At 34.9% G+C, this 13,485-nt stretch overlaps 1 protein-coding gene across 1 annotated transcript in view; it reads right to left on the bottom strand.

Annotated features, from left to right (window-relative positions):
• The window catches only part of LOC132159645 (stabilin-1-like), a 35,576-nt gene that overhangs the window by 12,806 nt on the left and 9,285 nt on the right, over positions 1 to 13,485 (bottom strand). The window contains exons 17-48 of the mRNA XM_059569218.1: positions 12,226 to 12,306; positions 11,686 to 11,844; positions 11,468 to 11,530; positions 11,167 to 11,265; positions 10,235 to 10,321; positions 10,048 to 10,159; positions 9,733 to 9,919; positions 8,279 to 8,372; positions 7,923 to 8,078; positions 7,182 to 7,277; positions 6,945 to 7,040; positions 6,400 to 6,447; positions 6,147 to 6,274; positions 5,948 to 6,056; positions 5,791 to 5,868; positions 4,868 to 4,969; positions 4,661 to 4,765; positions 4,249 to 4,383; positions 4,039 to 4,167; positions 3,904 to 3,957; positions 3,696 to 3,809; positions 2,583 to 2,778; positions 2,394 to 2,489; positions 2,260 to 2,305; positions 2,102 to 2,181; positions 1,848 to 1,973; positions 1,409 to 1,482; positions 1,247 to 1,318; positions 1,028 to 1,147; positions 871 to 918; positions 702 to 782; positions 293 to 448 (exon numbers count right to left, since the gene is read on the bottom strand). Coding sequence (XP_059425201.1) covers positions 293 to 448; positions 702 to 782; positions 871 to 918; positions 1,028 to 1,147; positions 1,247 to 1,318; positions 1,409 to 1,482; positions 1,848 to 1,973; positions 2,102 to 2,181; positions 2,260 to 2,305; positions 2,394 to 2,489; positions 2,583 to 2,778; positions 3,696 to 3,809; positions 3,904 to 3,957; positions 4,039 to 4,167; positions 4,249 to 4,383; positions 4,661 to 4,765; positions 4,868 to 4,969; positions 5,791 to 5,868; positions 5,948 to 6,056; positions 6,147 to 6,274; positions 6,400 to 6,447; positions 6,945 to 7,040; positions 7,182 to 7,277; positions 7,923 to 8,078; positions 8,279 to 8,372; positions 9,733 to 9,919; positions 10,048 to 10,159; positions 10,235 to 10,321; positions 11,167 to 11,265; positions 11,468 to 11,530; positions 11,686 to 11,844; positions 12,226 to 12,306 — 3,327 coding nt within the window. The remainder of the gene's footprint in view (positions 1 to 292; positions 449 to 701; positions 783 to 870; positions 919 to 1,027; positions 1,148 to 1,246; positions 1,319 to 1,408; positions 1,483 to 1,847; positions 1,974 to 2,101; positions 2,182 to 2,259; positions 2,306 to 2,393; positions 2,490 to 2,582; positions 2,779 to 3,695; positions 3,810 to 3,903; positions 3,958 to 4,038; positions 4,168 to 4,248; positions 4,384 to 4,660; positions 4,766 to 4,867; positions 4,970 to 5,790; positions 5,869 to 5,947; positions 6,057 to 6,146; positions 6,275 to 6,399; positions 6,448 to 6,944; positions 7,041 to 7,181; positions 7,278 to 7,922; positions 8,079 to 8,278; positions 8,373 to 9,732; positions 9,920 to 10,047; positions 10,160 to 10,234; positions 10,322 to 11,166; positions 11,266 to 11,467; positions 11,531 to 11,685; positions 11,845 to 12,225; positions 12,307 to 13,485) is intronic.

Here is a 13,485-nt window from a genome sequence, read left to right on the forward strand (position 1 = left end):
ACAAAAAAAGAAGATATTTTGAAGAATGTTGATAACCGAACAGTTGACAGTAGCCAATTGACTACCATAGTTTTTTTTCTATAATGTGCAAGTCAATAGCTACAGTCAACTTTTTGATTACCAATATTCTTCAAAATATTCGTTCTCAACAAAACAAACTGAGGTTCCCCTGAACTTCAGGGTGAGATGATAACAGACTTTTCTTTTTTGGGTCAACTTTCCCTTTAATTTAATTTAATTTCCCTTTAATCCCTTTAAATATCCAATATTGAAAATATAAAATGTGACTCACATCTCTAACACTGAAGCGTAATTTATATCCGCTACTGGTAACCACTTCTTTAACAGATTTGAGGTCTGATTCGCGCAGTTCTTCACAACTGACAATATGGTACCGCAGCAGTTCTGAACTGTGACTTGAATTTGTCCACTTTTCAATCTCCAGAGTCTGTCATGACAAGAAATTATATGACAACAGAAAAGAGTAATGAAGTCATCACAAAATGTTCAATTTATGCAAATGTTTGATTCAATGGTTTATGCTATTTCTAAGAGAAAACTGCCTTTGCAATCTTGCAAGCATTACATTTAAACAACTTTTGAAAAACAATGCTTGTTATGTGTTGCCTACTTTTTACAATCCAATAAGTACCAATATAATACTTATAATGTAAGAATACTTTGGTGTGATTGCAGCATACCGAAACATTTGCCACATAATCAGCATGAGGAACAAATACAGTGAAAGGGCCTTTACTGTACAGATCTCTGACTCTCATAACCTATAACACACATTATTATTTTTGTTAATATATCTCAAATATATCAAGAAATTACAATATTCTCTCAAAAATTGAAATGTGAACTTACACCAATATTTCTTCTCAACCAAGCTGCCTCAGGCATACGAAGAAGCTCCTGCAATAAACAATTATAAGATTCATTTGAAAAGCAGAAGTTATTGTTTCTCATGTTTTGTCATTTGTCATTATTAATTATCCTAAAATTAATCTCAAAGGATACTTACTCTACTGACAGTCCCTGCACAATTAAAACCATCCCCTTTGTAGCCAATGTAGCATGTGCAATTACGTTCCCCATCCCCGAGGTATTTGCAAACAGCATTAATATTGCAACCACCATTATTCTGTGATAAAATATAAATGTTTTGCATACAAAAATACCTAATATCAGATGATGATTTAATACAATTATTTGCTGTAATATTGTTTATGAATTCTCTTACCTTCCGGCAAGGATTAACTGCCAGACATCTATGACCTTGAGAAATAAACCCAGGCTTACATGCACATGCAACCTGAAACAAATATAATGTTCAACATCTTAATGTTTACTTCGTAATGTTAACATTTGTTATTAAGCATGTGCTAAAATCATTGACACAAACCCTGTTTGGTCCAGTTTTCATACATAAAGCATTTTTGTCACATCCTCCATTGTCCACTAAGCAGGCATCAAATTCTGTAGTGAAAACACAATTACACTGCTTTAAACAAGTAAATGCATACAAATGCAAAACTGATAATTGAGGCCAATACAGAGCCCTGGAGGACATTCTAAGCACATATCACATAGTACAAAAAAATCTTAATCAAGGCTGATTATGATACTAAATTAAAATCAAAGAAAGAATAAAAAGCAGGCTAAGACCAACTGAATAAAAACACCACAAAAAGGATCAATGAAGATTTTAAATGCTAAATTGACAAATGTTGCACAAATGCTTTGAGAGATGATTTATAAATCAAATCTAAAACACAAATTCCATGCATCCACTAGACCACGCTACCCATTTAGACATTAAAGGACATAAATCACACATTTACCAAGACACATAACCCCATCACCAATGTAGCCAGCATTACATGTACAGCTTCTTTCACCAGGTGATGTTTTTTTGCAGTTTGCATTTATGGAACATCCTCCGTGGTTTGTGGTACATGGGTCAAATTCTGTGGAACACAAATAATTCACAATAAGACCCGGAATGTGTTTTGGGAAAGTTAACAAGGTGAATTTTGATTTCACTGAGGCAAAAAAAAACTTCAATGACAAACTTAACAAAGAACCACAAACACACCTTTGCAAAATGTCCCATTACCCTTATAACCAGCTATGCAGGAACAAGATGGAGGAGCTCCTGAACCTCCTGAGATACAGCTGGAAGAAAAATGGTGCATTACAAACAGTGATGAATGTGTTAAAAATGTTTCTTATATTTATGTTTTCTATACTTACTTGGCATTGACATCACAAACTCCACCACAGGCATCATTAACTACCACTGAAATTGAGAAAAGTTTATGACGTCAAGTGCACAGAGGTGAGCAACATGCTATCTGACATAAAATAAGTTTGACATTAATACTGACCAACAGAGCAATTCACTCCCTTCCAACCTTTGAAACAAATGCACTGCCCATTTCCCTCCATATCATCCAAACATTTGCCATGTTCACAATGGCATTCTGTCAAATGAAAACCAAGGGTTTGTTGAATAAGGCTTCAACAAGATGCCTACACAAAGACTGTATAATTAAAATATTGCTTGTAGATGTTACCAGACTTGCAGTCTTTTCCATATCTCCCAGGTTCACACATCTCACAGGCCGTTCCGTGGAAGCCCTCATTACAGAGACACTCCCCACTGCCAGACAACCCATCCTTGCATTGACCGTTGTTGGAGCACCAGTTATTTACACTCCCAGGACATTTGGAGCAATCATTCCCAAAGTATCCCGGACAGCAGGAATGGTCCTTAGAAGAAAGTTATCATGAAGTTTGAATCTGAAACAGCTTTGAATCTGAATTTAGAAGTGTAAACACTACTATCATTACATAACACTCTGGCCTGAAATACCTAATTGCAGGAATCTCTAGCTACGTAATCTTGATTTTACACACTGTAGTGTTCAGAGAGGAATAATGACTTGCATTTTCACTGTTACCACAAGCGGGCACTGTAGCAAAGACTAATATATAATATTATTTAGTTAGTTTTCGTCCAAACCGAGGAACAGTTCGGAAGATATCTTGAGGAGCAAGTATCAGCATGTTTATAGCTACCTGAATAATAAACTGTTTAACAGCAATTTTGTACAATTTTTTTATGAGGCTGTGGATAGATCTAGGTCAGTTTGAAATCAAGAAGAAAAATAGTTAATTTAATGAATACAAAATATATTAAGATATAAAGCAGGGGTGTCCAAACGTGTTCCTGCAGAGTTCAGCTCCGAACCTACTTAAACACAAATAATCAAGGTTTTCAGACACATTAGAAACTTCCAGAAAAAATGTCTTGGAGGCTGGTTGGAGCTAAATATTTAGGACAGTGGCCCTGGAAATAGGATTGGACACCCCTGATATAAAGTGTTCCAATCTCTGCACAAGATTTGGACTAAACTCCTTGATACGATTTCTTTTTATGATGCCTTTGTGGCCTTTTTGGATCTTCAAAGATTTGGTAACCTGGACTTCAGTGGAGGGACAGAAACCTCTCAACAGATTTCATTCCTATTTGAAATAGAAGGATCCGAAACGGAACTCAGGTCTGAGTTCCCTCAAGTATGTACAACATGACCATGAATGTTGGAAAGCATTGGAAAATTAGTTGCATCTGAGTTTTTGAACTTGTTTAGTATGCTTCTTATGTTAAAAAGTAAAAAATGAGGTACCTTTGTTGTTCTCAAGCAGTCAATTTGACATCCTGGCACACTAACTCTCTTTTTCCCAACTCTTGTCCTGTATTTACAGTTTGACTTCATATTTTGAGGGTACTTTGGTTGTATCTGAAGAAATGAACATCATAAAATTAAGTAAGATGCATCATAAAATTCACATAAACGTTAAACTAAAAAAACAAAGGACTCTACATCATCTTACAGGTTTGGCATTATAGAGGCATTTAGGTTCAGCGGTACAATCTCCACAGCGACCCTGCAAAGAAAGCAAACGTTCCTTGACGTTGTCCATATGCCACTTTGAGATTCACCATATAAAATTCAAATAGAAACTTACAGAAATCTTTAAAATCACATCTTTACTGCAGTGGTTCTTGTGGAGGTCTAAGACACGTGGGATCCCGAACGCAGTGCCATGCCTCGTCTCAGTGAAGCTTCCGTTAATGGGAACGTCATTGGCCATTGTCTGGAGTTTAGGACTAGTTAGTCTTGACTAGTTTCATCTAAGTGTTGTACAGAATGTGAGCTATTGTTGGTTGTGCAATACCTGATTATCAATGTCCACAAAAAACATGATCTGAGTGCCATTTTCCAAAAACGTGTTTTTGAAAAGTCCATTGCCCAAGTGTTCAGGAAACAGTTGCTCGCCTAGAATTATGTGATATTTTATGACGTCTAGGCTCTGTTGAAAAGAGACACTTTCATCAGTTCATTTTATGAGTGAGACTAGTGTGTCTCACTAGAGCAGTAGTCTCAAACTCAATTCCTGGAGGGCCACAGCTCTACATAGTTTAGCTCCAACCAGCTAGGACGTTTCTATTAATTCTGAAGAGCTTGATTGGGGGTGTTTGATTAGGGTTCGAGTTAAAATGTGCAGAGCTGTGGCCCTCCAGGAATTGAGTTTAAGACCAATGCCCTAGAGTATGAGTATCTAGCATTATTTCAAATGTTCCACTAACCAGTTGTGTCGAGTTGGTTTTTTTCAGGTACTCTTGCATGGCACTGTCATTTGGGACAAAAATGGTGTATTCTCTAGTTGGGATATTTTTTTCCAAGTTGTAGAGCTAAAAAAAACAGAGACAACTATGTTTATGTAACAAAGTTATTCTGTAACTCTTGTACAGTCCTTGAAAACAGAGTAAGTTATATTTCTAGATCAAACACACCAGAGCCGCCTGCCTGAAAAGGCTAAATTCTGGTGTTTTGTTCAGGAACTCCATCAAACTAGGAGGAGGTGGAGGGAAATCAGAGAGAGCAGGTCGAAGAACCTGTAAGCAAATTTGTTACAGTAAAAATGTAAGACAATTAAGAAATGTTCCATATTTCAGAGACAAAGTGAATTAATATGGCCAAACTAGGCCAGATAATTTTAAGAAGGAAATCAGGGTTTAGAGTTTATGGAGAAAAAATTTCAGGCATTGCTAATAATTTCTCTAATGTTTTAGAGCATTGCTATGCAGTTGCAAAGGCATTCTACATGTTTTTAATGTAAGTTTTGTTTTTGCTATGCAATTACTAAGGTGTTATACAGTACATGTTCTTAAAGTGTGTTCACACCTAAGACCAAATGTGAATATTTGCATTGCATTACTCACTCTAGATTACTCAATAGATGTTTTTTGGAACACTCTTGCAAATAAAAATGATTAAAAGGTCCCGTCTTGCGTACCTTTCCCGTCTTTTGCACCTAGTCATCAGTTGCATCACCTGTCACTCATTATATCTTATCATCAGTTCACAGCTGTCTCACATTAGAAAAACTTTAAAAGTAGCACACACACAATCTGTCTTCATTGGTGATTAAATGTTCAGCCCTTCCATGTTTCCTAGATTTTGCCTTCCTCATGTTTTGATCCTTGGACTATTACCTTGTTTTTGATTTATTGCTGCCTGCCCTGACCATCGCCTGTCTTGTGGATTATTCTTTTGCCTGTGCCTCGGATGTTATTGTTTGCTCGTGTTTGACCCTGTCTGTTGTGACTACAACTCCAACAAATGTTCTCACTTATTGTAAATTAAAACAAAGTTTAAAACTTTTGATTTAAAAAAAAAAAAACACAGACATAATCTTTGCTTTAAATTATATTACCGTGTCAATGATGTGAATGCACCCATTTATTGTCTTGAGGTCCGGAGCGAGGATGGTAGCATTGCCGATCATGAGCTCCTGGGAACATGACGGTTAACAGGTCACATCAGAGCAGTTAAAGATGGCAACTTTAAGGTATGAGTGGTGGGACAGTTACCTTGCCATTGCTATTGACCTCCCATTTAGTCTTTCCTAGAGTCTGTACCGTTTTACCAACCAGCTGCTGTAAGTTTTCAGAGGTGTATATCCCATCTAAAAAATGGACTCTAGACAGAAATTGCAAATGAAAAATGCATTTATTAGATGTTTTTTAAAAACCTCAGAAATCAGTTTGTGATATCGATCCAAACACTTACTGCAGAAGGTGAGGAACCCTGTAATAGTCAAACCAAAACGACGCCTCTGAATTGCTGAGGTTTTTGAAAGCAGCTTTAGATGGAACCAAAGCTGTGACTCTGCTGTCGCTGTCAATCACTTTGTGCCTCTACAGATGAACACAGAAATGTTGTATTATATTATTTATATTAGTTGTTTTCATACTCGCATTGTTACTAAAATATTATTGTAAATTAATTAATTGACAGTTTACTGGGGTAAAGATGAACTTACTAGAAGTAAGCTGTTGAAATTATAAAACTCAGCGTTTCCATCTAGTTGCTGAAAATAAAAACAATAATGAAAATTGATTAAAATCAGTTTTTAGGAACAAATCACAGTTGTGTATGAGTCCATATGTTATATTCAAAGTGTTTTGTGTTTGGAAATTGAATATATGAAGTATATTGAAGGTATTTTATTTGTGTTTTGAGCTTTTGTTGTTCATTTAAAAATAACAACAAAAAAATGTCCCTTTTTCAATGAAATCTCTTTCTAACTGATAGAATTGTATGCTGTTTTTCAGTCAAAATACAATTTTGAATGTTTATGGTTTGTGTATGGTGTGTGATAAAAAAAATAATGGAAAACAATTATGCTTGTTTTATATAAGTTTCGTTCTTCGCACTAACATTTAATAATTTAAATAAAATGTAAAACATTTAAAAAATTGCTATTATTTATTACTAGACCTTTTTTTTATTTTAAAAGCCTAAAAACAATGTTGTTGCTAACTAATTTACAACTTTACAATTAAATGCATTAAAGCGTCATCTTACCACAAGCATGTTTCCGTAACATGTGAGTCCATCGCCTTCATATTCGCTTCGGCACACACATTCACGTATTCCTGGGCTCTTTAATTTACACGTGGCCTGAACACATTATCATACTGTTACGCCAAATTACATGCTAGCTCTTACATATAAATATAATTTCACCAGCATTCATATTTTGACAGGTTGTTCAGAGATGTACAGATGTATTTAAAAGATCTGCAAGCATGAAATACAGACCAGAGAATGGCAGCCTCCGTTATCTGACAAACAGGGGTTGACGACGTTACAGACGACGCCATCTCCCATGTAGCCTTTCATGCAGCTACATTCATTCTAAACAGAGAAATAGGTTAAACAAAACCCAGTTCTGGGTTTATAATAGTAATTTTTCTTTCATACTTAAGTTCTCAATTATGTTTTATTGAAGTAATAATTGAATAATAATAATTGAAGGCTCAGATTTTTCTATTAAAATTCCTTTGGAGAAAAAAAAATAGTAAACCTTTAAAATCAAACCTTTAAAAAATGAAAATAAAAATATTTTCTGTAAAACTGTAAAAAATCATGGGATCATTGTTTTGATTCCAAACAAAATTTGCATGCAAGAACAAATAAAAATGGATGTGTCAACACAGCTTGTATATATTCATAAATGTTTGTATGTATTGACAAATGTATTGAAATAAAATCATCTATCGATAGTATAAATGCTGAGGTACGTATCTGAAAAACTGGCATAACAAAATTATTGTGCGTAAATGTGAAAACAGGAACGCAATTTCAAGAAAAACCTAATGAGAATTTTCCAAAACTAATAAATGTGTTTATGTCAAATTGACGAAGAGCATAATGAGGGCTAGAGAAGACATGTGGGAAACTCCAAGATGCAAAAGACTTTCAAACAGGAGCTCCAGTGATATTTTTGTGATTTTTCTGTCCTACAGGTTAACTGTATCCTCACAGCTTGTTCAGTATTACCTGTCCTGGTCCAGTGAATGTGCATTCTGCATTTTTATGACATCCACCACGGCTCTCACTCAAGCAGTTATTGATTTCCACACACAGACGTCCATCGCCTGTCCATCCTTCCATACAAACACAGTTCACCTTTCCTGCATCATACATACATCTGGCCTATAAAACAAAAAAGTTAAAATCAAAATTATTACTTTTATAATTAGAATTATTTAATCTGATCAGAATAATCAGATTTCTTTAGTCTTATTATGGTTGAAAAACACAGGCCTAGCCAATGAAAAAATAGGCAGACATCACTTCCGATTTCTACATGTGAGTGCTAAAGCCTGGAAAAGGGAAATAAACATCTGTCTCACATTGACATGGCAGCCTCCTCTTTGAGGCTGGAGGCAGGGATTGGTTTTAGTGCAGGTGTAACCATCTCCATCGTATCCAGGCAGACAAACACACCTATAGCACAATGGACGATATATCAATAACATGTCAAAGATTGATGGCGATTAATAAGTCAGAACATAAACTGGCATTACTGACATGCTTGCCTCAGTGGGCACTGTAGTAAAAGTACTGGGTTGATGAGATAAGATGAGAAACAAAACGAGACAAAAAAGAAAATGAAACAAAACAAAACAAACCATGCATGTGCATTGCAGAGTAAAAGTAAAAAAAAAGTTAAATATTTGCTAAACATTTTGTCTAAACTAAACTAAATAAATAAAATTTACTTCTAAAAAGAAATAAATAAATATTTGCCAAATGCATGTCCAATAAAATAAAAAAGTAATAAAATAAAATATGCACTGCAGAGTTGAAAGTATTGTGTTGTATGTGTCTATATATATATATATATATACACAGTACAGACCAAGAGTTTGGAAACATTACTACTTTTTATGTTTTTGAAAGAAGTTTCTTCTGCTCATCAAGCCTGCATTTATTTGATCAAAAATACAGAAAAAAACAGTAATATTGTGAAATATAGTTACAACTTAAAATGATAGTTTTCTATTTGAATATACTTAAAAGAAATAATTTATTCCTGTGATGCAAAGCTGAATTTTCAGCATAATTTCTCCAGCCTTCAGTGTCACATGTGACATCCGGTCTATCACATGATCATTTAGAAATCTTTCTAATATTCTGATTTATTATGAGTGTTGGAAACAGTTCTGCTGTCTAATATATTTGATGAATAAACGGTTAAAAAGAACTGCATTTATTCAAAATAAAAAAAAATTCTAATAATATATATTCTAATAATATATTTTCTTTACTATCACTTTTTATCAATTTAACACATCCTTGTGTTAAATATTTATATTTTAAAAACATAGCTTCTTTTTTTTTTTTTACTTTTTATTCATCAAAGTATCCTAAAAAAATATCACATGTTCTGAAAAAATATTAAGCAGCGGAACTGTTTCCAACTTTGATAATGAATCATCATATTAGAATGATTTCTAAAGGATCATGTGATATTGATCCTAAAAATTCAGCTTTGCATCACAGAAATAAATGATAATTTAAAGTATAATACATTTAAAAACAATTATTTTAAATTGTAATAATATATCACAATATTACAGTTTTTTCTGTATTTTTGATCAAATAAATGCAGGCTTGATGAGCAGAAGAAACTGCTTTCAAAAACATTAAAAATAGTAATGTTTCCAAACTTTTGGTCTGTACTGTATATATATAATTTTTTCTAAGCTAAAAAAATTGAATAGATTAATAAAGCAAAAATTTAAAATAAAATACCAGATTGCAGTCTACAATGATCTACACATTATGCTCAAGTGACACTAACATGGTTTGATCATTGTTGTAGACACATTTAGCGTGAATGTGGCAGTGCTCGAGGACACCGTCTGAATTGCAGGGTGTGGGGGTCTGGTCACAAAACTCCCCTGAAAAGCCCTCCTGACAGGATCCTCTCCTACACACCCCCATACTGCCAGGTCTGTTATCACACACGCCATGGACACAGCGGCAGTCTACAGCAGCAAACAGAGCACGAGCAGAGGAGAAGGTCACGGATGCTGGTACTGTACTAGCAGAGCTACGCTTTGGACAAAGAGACAGAAGGAGGCATTATGAAAGTATATAAGGTATATAACTTCACCTTCATCACAGTTCTCTCCATGTTTGTTGGGGTTTGAGCAGAGGTGACAGGCTACACCTGTAAACGCTGGTTCACATTTACAGGAGCCGTTCCCATTGATGCCGTCAAAACACTACGAATAGACATTAGACAAATAAACGCCAAAATATCCAGTCACGACCATAGTGAGTACATTTTGTATACTTACAGTCCCTTTATCATAACAAGGGTGCTGGAAACCCCCAATGCATGGTTTACAGTCTGGCCCATAGAAACCACTGCAACACTGTGGTGTCTAAAATAAACAAGATTTCACACGTCTCAAAAACTTCCATATTCATACAGATAATTGGTTAGAAATGAGTGCATTAGTGCCCACCCACGTTTTCAGTGGCATTGGTTCCAGAAGCATTTTTGCTATTAATTTTTCCCCCAAATAATTTTTTAAAAGTCATAAATCTTCATTAAAAAAGTTACAAACCGTGAAACAAGCCAGCTAGTCACGAGAAGAATCACAACATTGCAAACTTTGATTTGAAGCTAAAAAATAAAAAATGGGCAAAAAGACAAAGGTACAAGACTGTGTATTTAACGGAACTACAATCCCATGAACCACTGCGAATGACATAATCAAATTAAACAATACTGAAATCTAAAACTACTCATTTAAAGTTGTTGATTATATCAGTAGAAACAATATATTTTGAGTTTATTGCAAAATATGCATCTATGTACAAACTCTTGTGGTATGTTTTGTACAGAATCATGGGTAATGTAGTTTTTCATCATGAGTTCTGCCGCTAAATGGGATTACTTTAAAAAAAAAAAATTAAATAATGCAGGTTGATGGCTTCATGTGAAGTATATATGATTGATGATTAACCTTGTAGCATATAGTAGATCTGTCTTGAAAGGTTTATAAGTTACAGTCAAAAAACTATTTTGTATAGATCTGTCTTGAAAGGTTTATAAGTTACAGTCAAAAAACTATTTTGTATAGATCTGTCTTGAAAGGTTTATAAGTTACAGTCAAAAAACTATTTTGTATAAAACTAATGGAGTTTTTAAAATTTGGCAACAATTGCAGACATTTATGGAATGTTGTGTTTGCATGTGGAATCTGAGACCTTGTTTTCATACCCTCTCAGTAATGTTGCAGTATTTGGCACAGCCTTCCTCAAGTGAAGAATACGACCATTGGCGATCAGGAATTGGTTCGCAGCCTCTTAAATGATTTGCCTAGGTGAAAAAAGCCCCGATGCAGTGTTTGGGTCAATAAATGATGCAGCTCTGCTGTAAACAGTGCTGATGTTTAGATTTTCTCCATTGGTTTTTGTAATTTTGAAAATACATTCATTTAAAATGTATTTTAATAAGTATGTATCGATTATAAATATGTTAATTGCTTCTATAGTTTATAAATAATTGAAAAATCTTATACCAGAGCAACACTTCTAGGCGGACATTGTGTTTCATGGATATGGCTGCATCTGACACAGGTACCCTTTGAAAAGAAGCAAAATTTTTCACAGAATTCATAATGAAACTTGTTGCGGAGATGTTTTATTATCCATAGAATTATGTTGAATAGAATTATGGTGTTGAATATTTGTTTTGCTAGCAACAACTATGTGTAGTCACACATAAAAGGGCACCTACGATAGAGATCCTGCTCCCATTAAGGTCACACCGATGGGGCATTATGGGAACTATAGAGGAAGGTACAAGAAGTCCATCAATTAGGTGTATGATTCCATTAGATGCGACAATATCTTTTGTTTCGAGAGGTATCCCTTTGTCGCCCAGGAAGACTCTTCCCTGTGGATTGAGTGAGAGAGCGTAAAACCAACAGTTCTGACATTTTTAGATTTCCCATTATTACAATGTCACTTTGTCACCAAATGTTTCATTTTCATTTTTCATTTCATCGTGTTCCTGTAGCTCAATTGGTAGAGCATTGCTTTATCAAGTGCAAGGTTGGGGGTTCGATTCCCCGGGAACACATGATAGGTAAAAATTGATAGCCTGAATGCACTGTAAGTCGCTTTGGATAAAAGTGTCTGCTAAATGCATACATTTAATTTTAATTTTAATTCAAAAACAGAATGAGGCCCAACATAATTGTACCAAATTTCATAAAAATGTCTCATTCTCATCAGGAGTTACAGCCAATGCAATAATAAAAGCACATTCACTTACATCCTCAGAGGCATTGATCCTTAAGATCTCATTGGCCATTGTTGTAATCTCAGACATGCTAGCAAGTTGGTCCACAGTGACCTAAGGCAAAGATATTTGACATGATGTATGTTATTCATTTCCCAACTATGAACTGGGCCAAAAATTTCACCAAATGTGCTGGTTTGAGACAAACATACATTTAATATTATTTTAAAGGGGTCATCGGATGCCCATTTTCCACAAGTTGGTATGATTCTTTAGAGTCTTAATGAAAAGTCTATTACATAGTTTGGTTAAAATTTCCCATTGGTAGTGTATAAAACACCTTTTTACTCTGTCAAAAATTGCTCTTTTCAGAGCAAGTCGTTCTGTAGCATTTTCCTTTAAATGTTAATGAGCTCTGCTGACCCCGCCCCTCTCTTCTGAGCTGCTCTCTGAGGGACTGCTTTCATCGTGAAACTTGCTAATTAGCACATAATTAGGAAAAGCTTTTTGCAAAGATTCATTAAAAAAAACTTACATACTTATTCTGTAGGTAAAGCTGGATCACGAATGATCAGCGGAAACATGAACGCATTTAGGTAGATCGGAGGCACATTCACTTCAGAAACAAATGCAACCTATGACTCCTCAGATGTCAGGAGTAAATGACGATTGCTATGTTCATTATTTCATCTATCAATAAAACTCCTCGATCGCTTAGGAGACATTCTTGTGGTGGACTGATGACAGCTCACTCAGGGCGGGTTTAAGGTAAGACAACAGTCCAGTCTGTGCTCAAACACTACTGTCAATCAAACTATCGTGGGAGGGGCCTGTTTTTGTGACTTCACACAGACTGGAATCTGAGATCAGCTTGATTAGAGAAAGGGTTAAAGATTTTTGTAGATAAAAAAAAAATGGATTGATATCATTATAAGGTGGTTGTGTATACACACTGCCAACACACATTTCAGTTCAAACAACTTGCAAAAGTGCATGTAGCATCCTATGACCCCTTTAAAACTCACTGACCTAAACATTATATTGCACTTAAATCCTAAATTAATGATTTTAAAAAGATTTGAATTAATGTCCATTAGCTTTTCCTGTTAGCATGTATTGCTAGACACTGACAAATACAGCTACCTTCTGAAAAAGTGGTTGGAAAATGGTCCAAAAGTATTGCTTTCTAAATGCTAGCTTCATTCTTACGAAAAGCATGCAGTAAATCATAGCTTTGGAGGTGTGACGAAAAGCAAATATGTGCTTCTCCAATTTCCAATTTCAAGGAAATTG

This window comes from Carassius carassius, chromosome 16, assembly GCF_963082965.1.
Source record: "Carassius carassius chromosome 16, fCarCar2.1, whole genome shotgun sequence".
Lineage (NCBI taxonomy): Eukaryota > Metazoa > Chordata > Actinopteri > Cypriniformes > Cyprinidae > Carassius > Carassius carassius.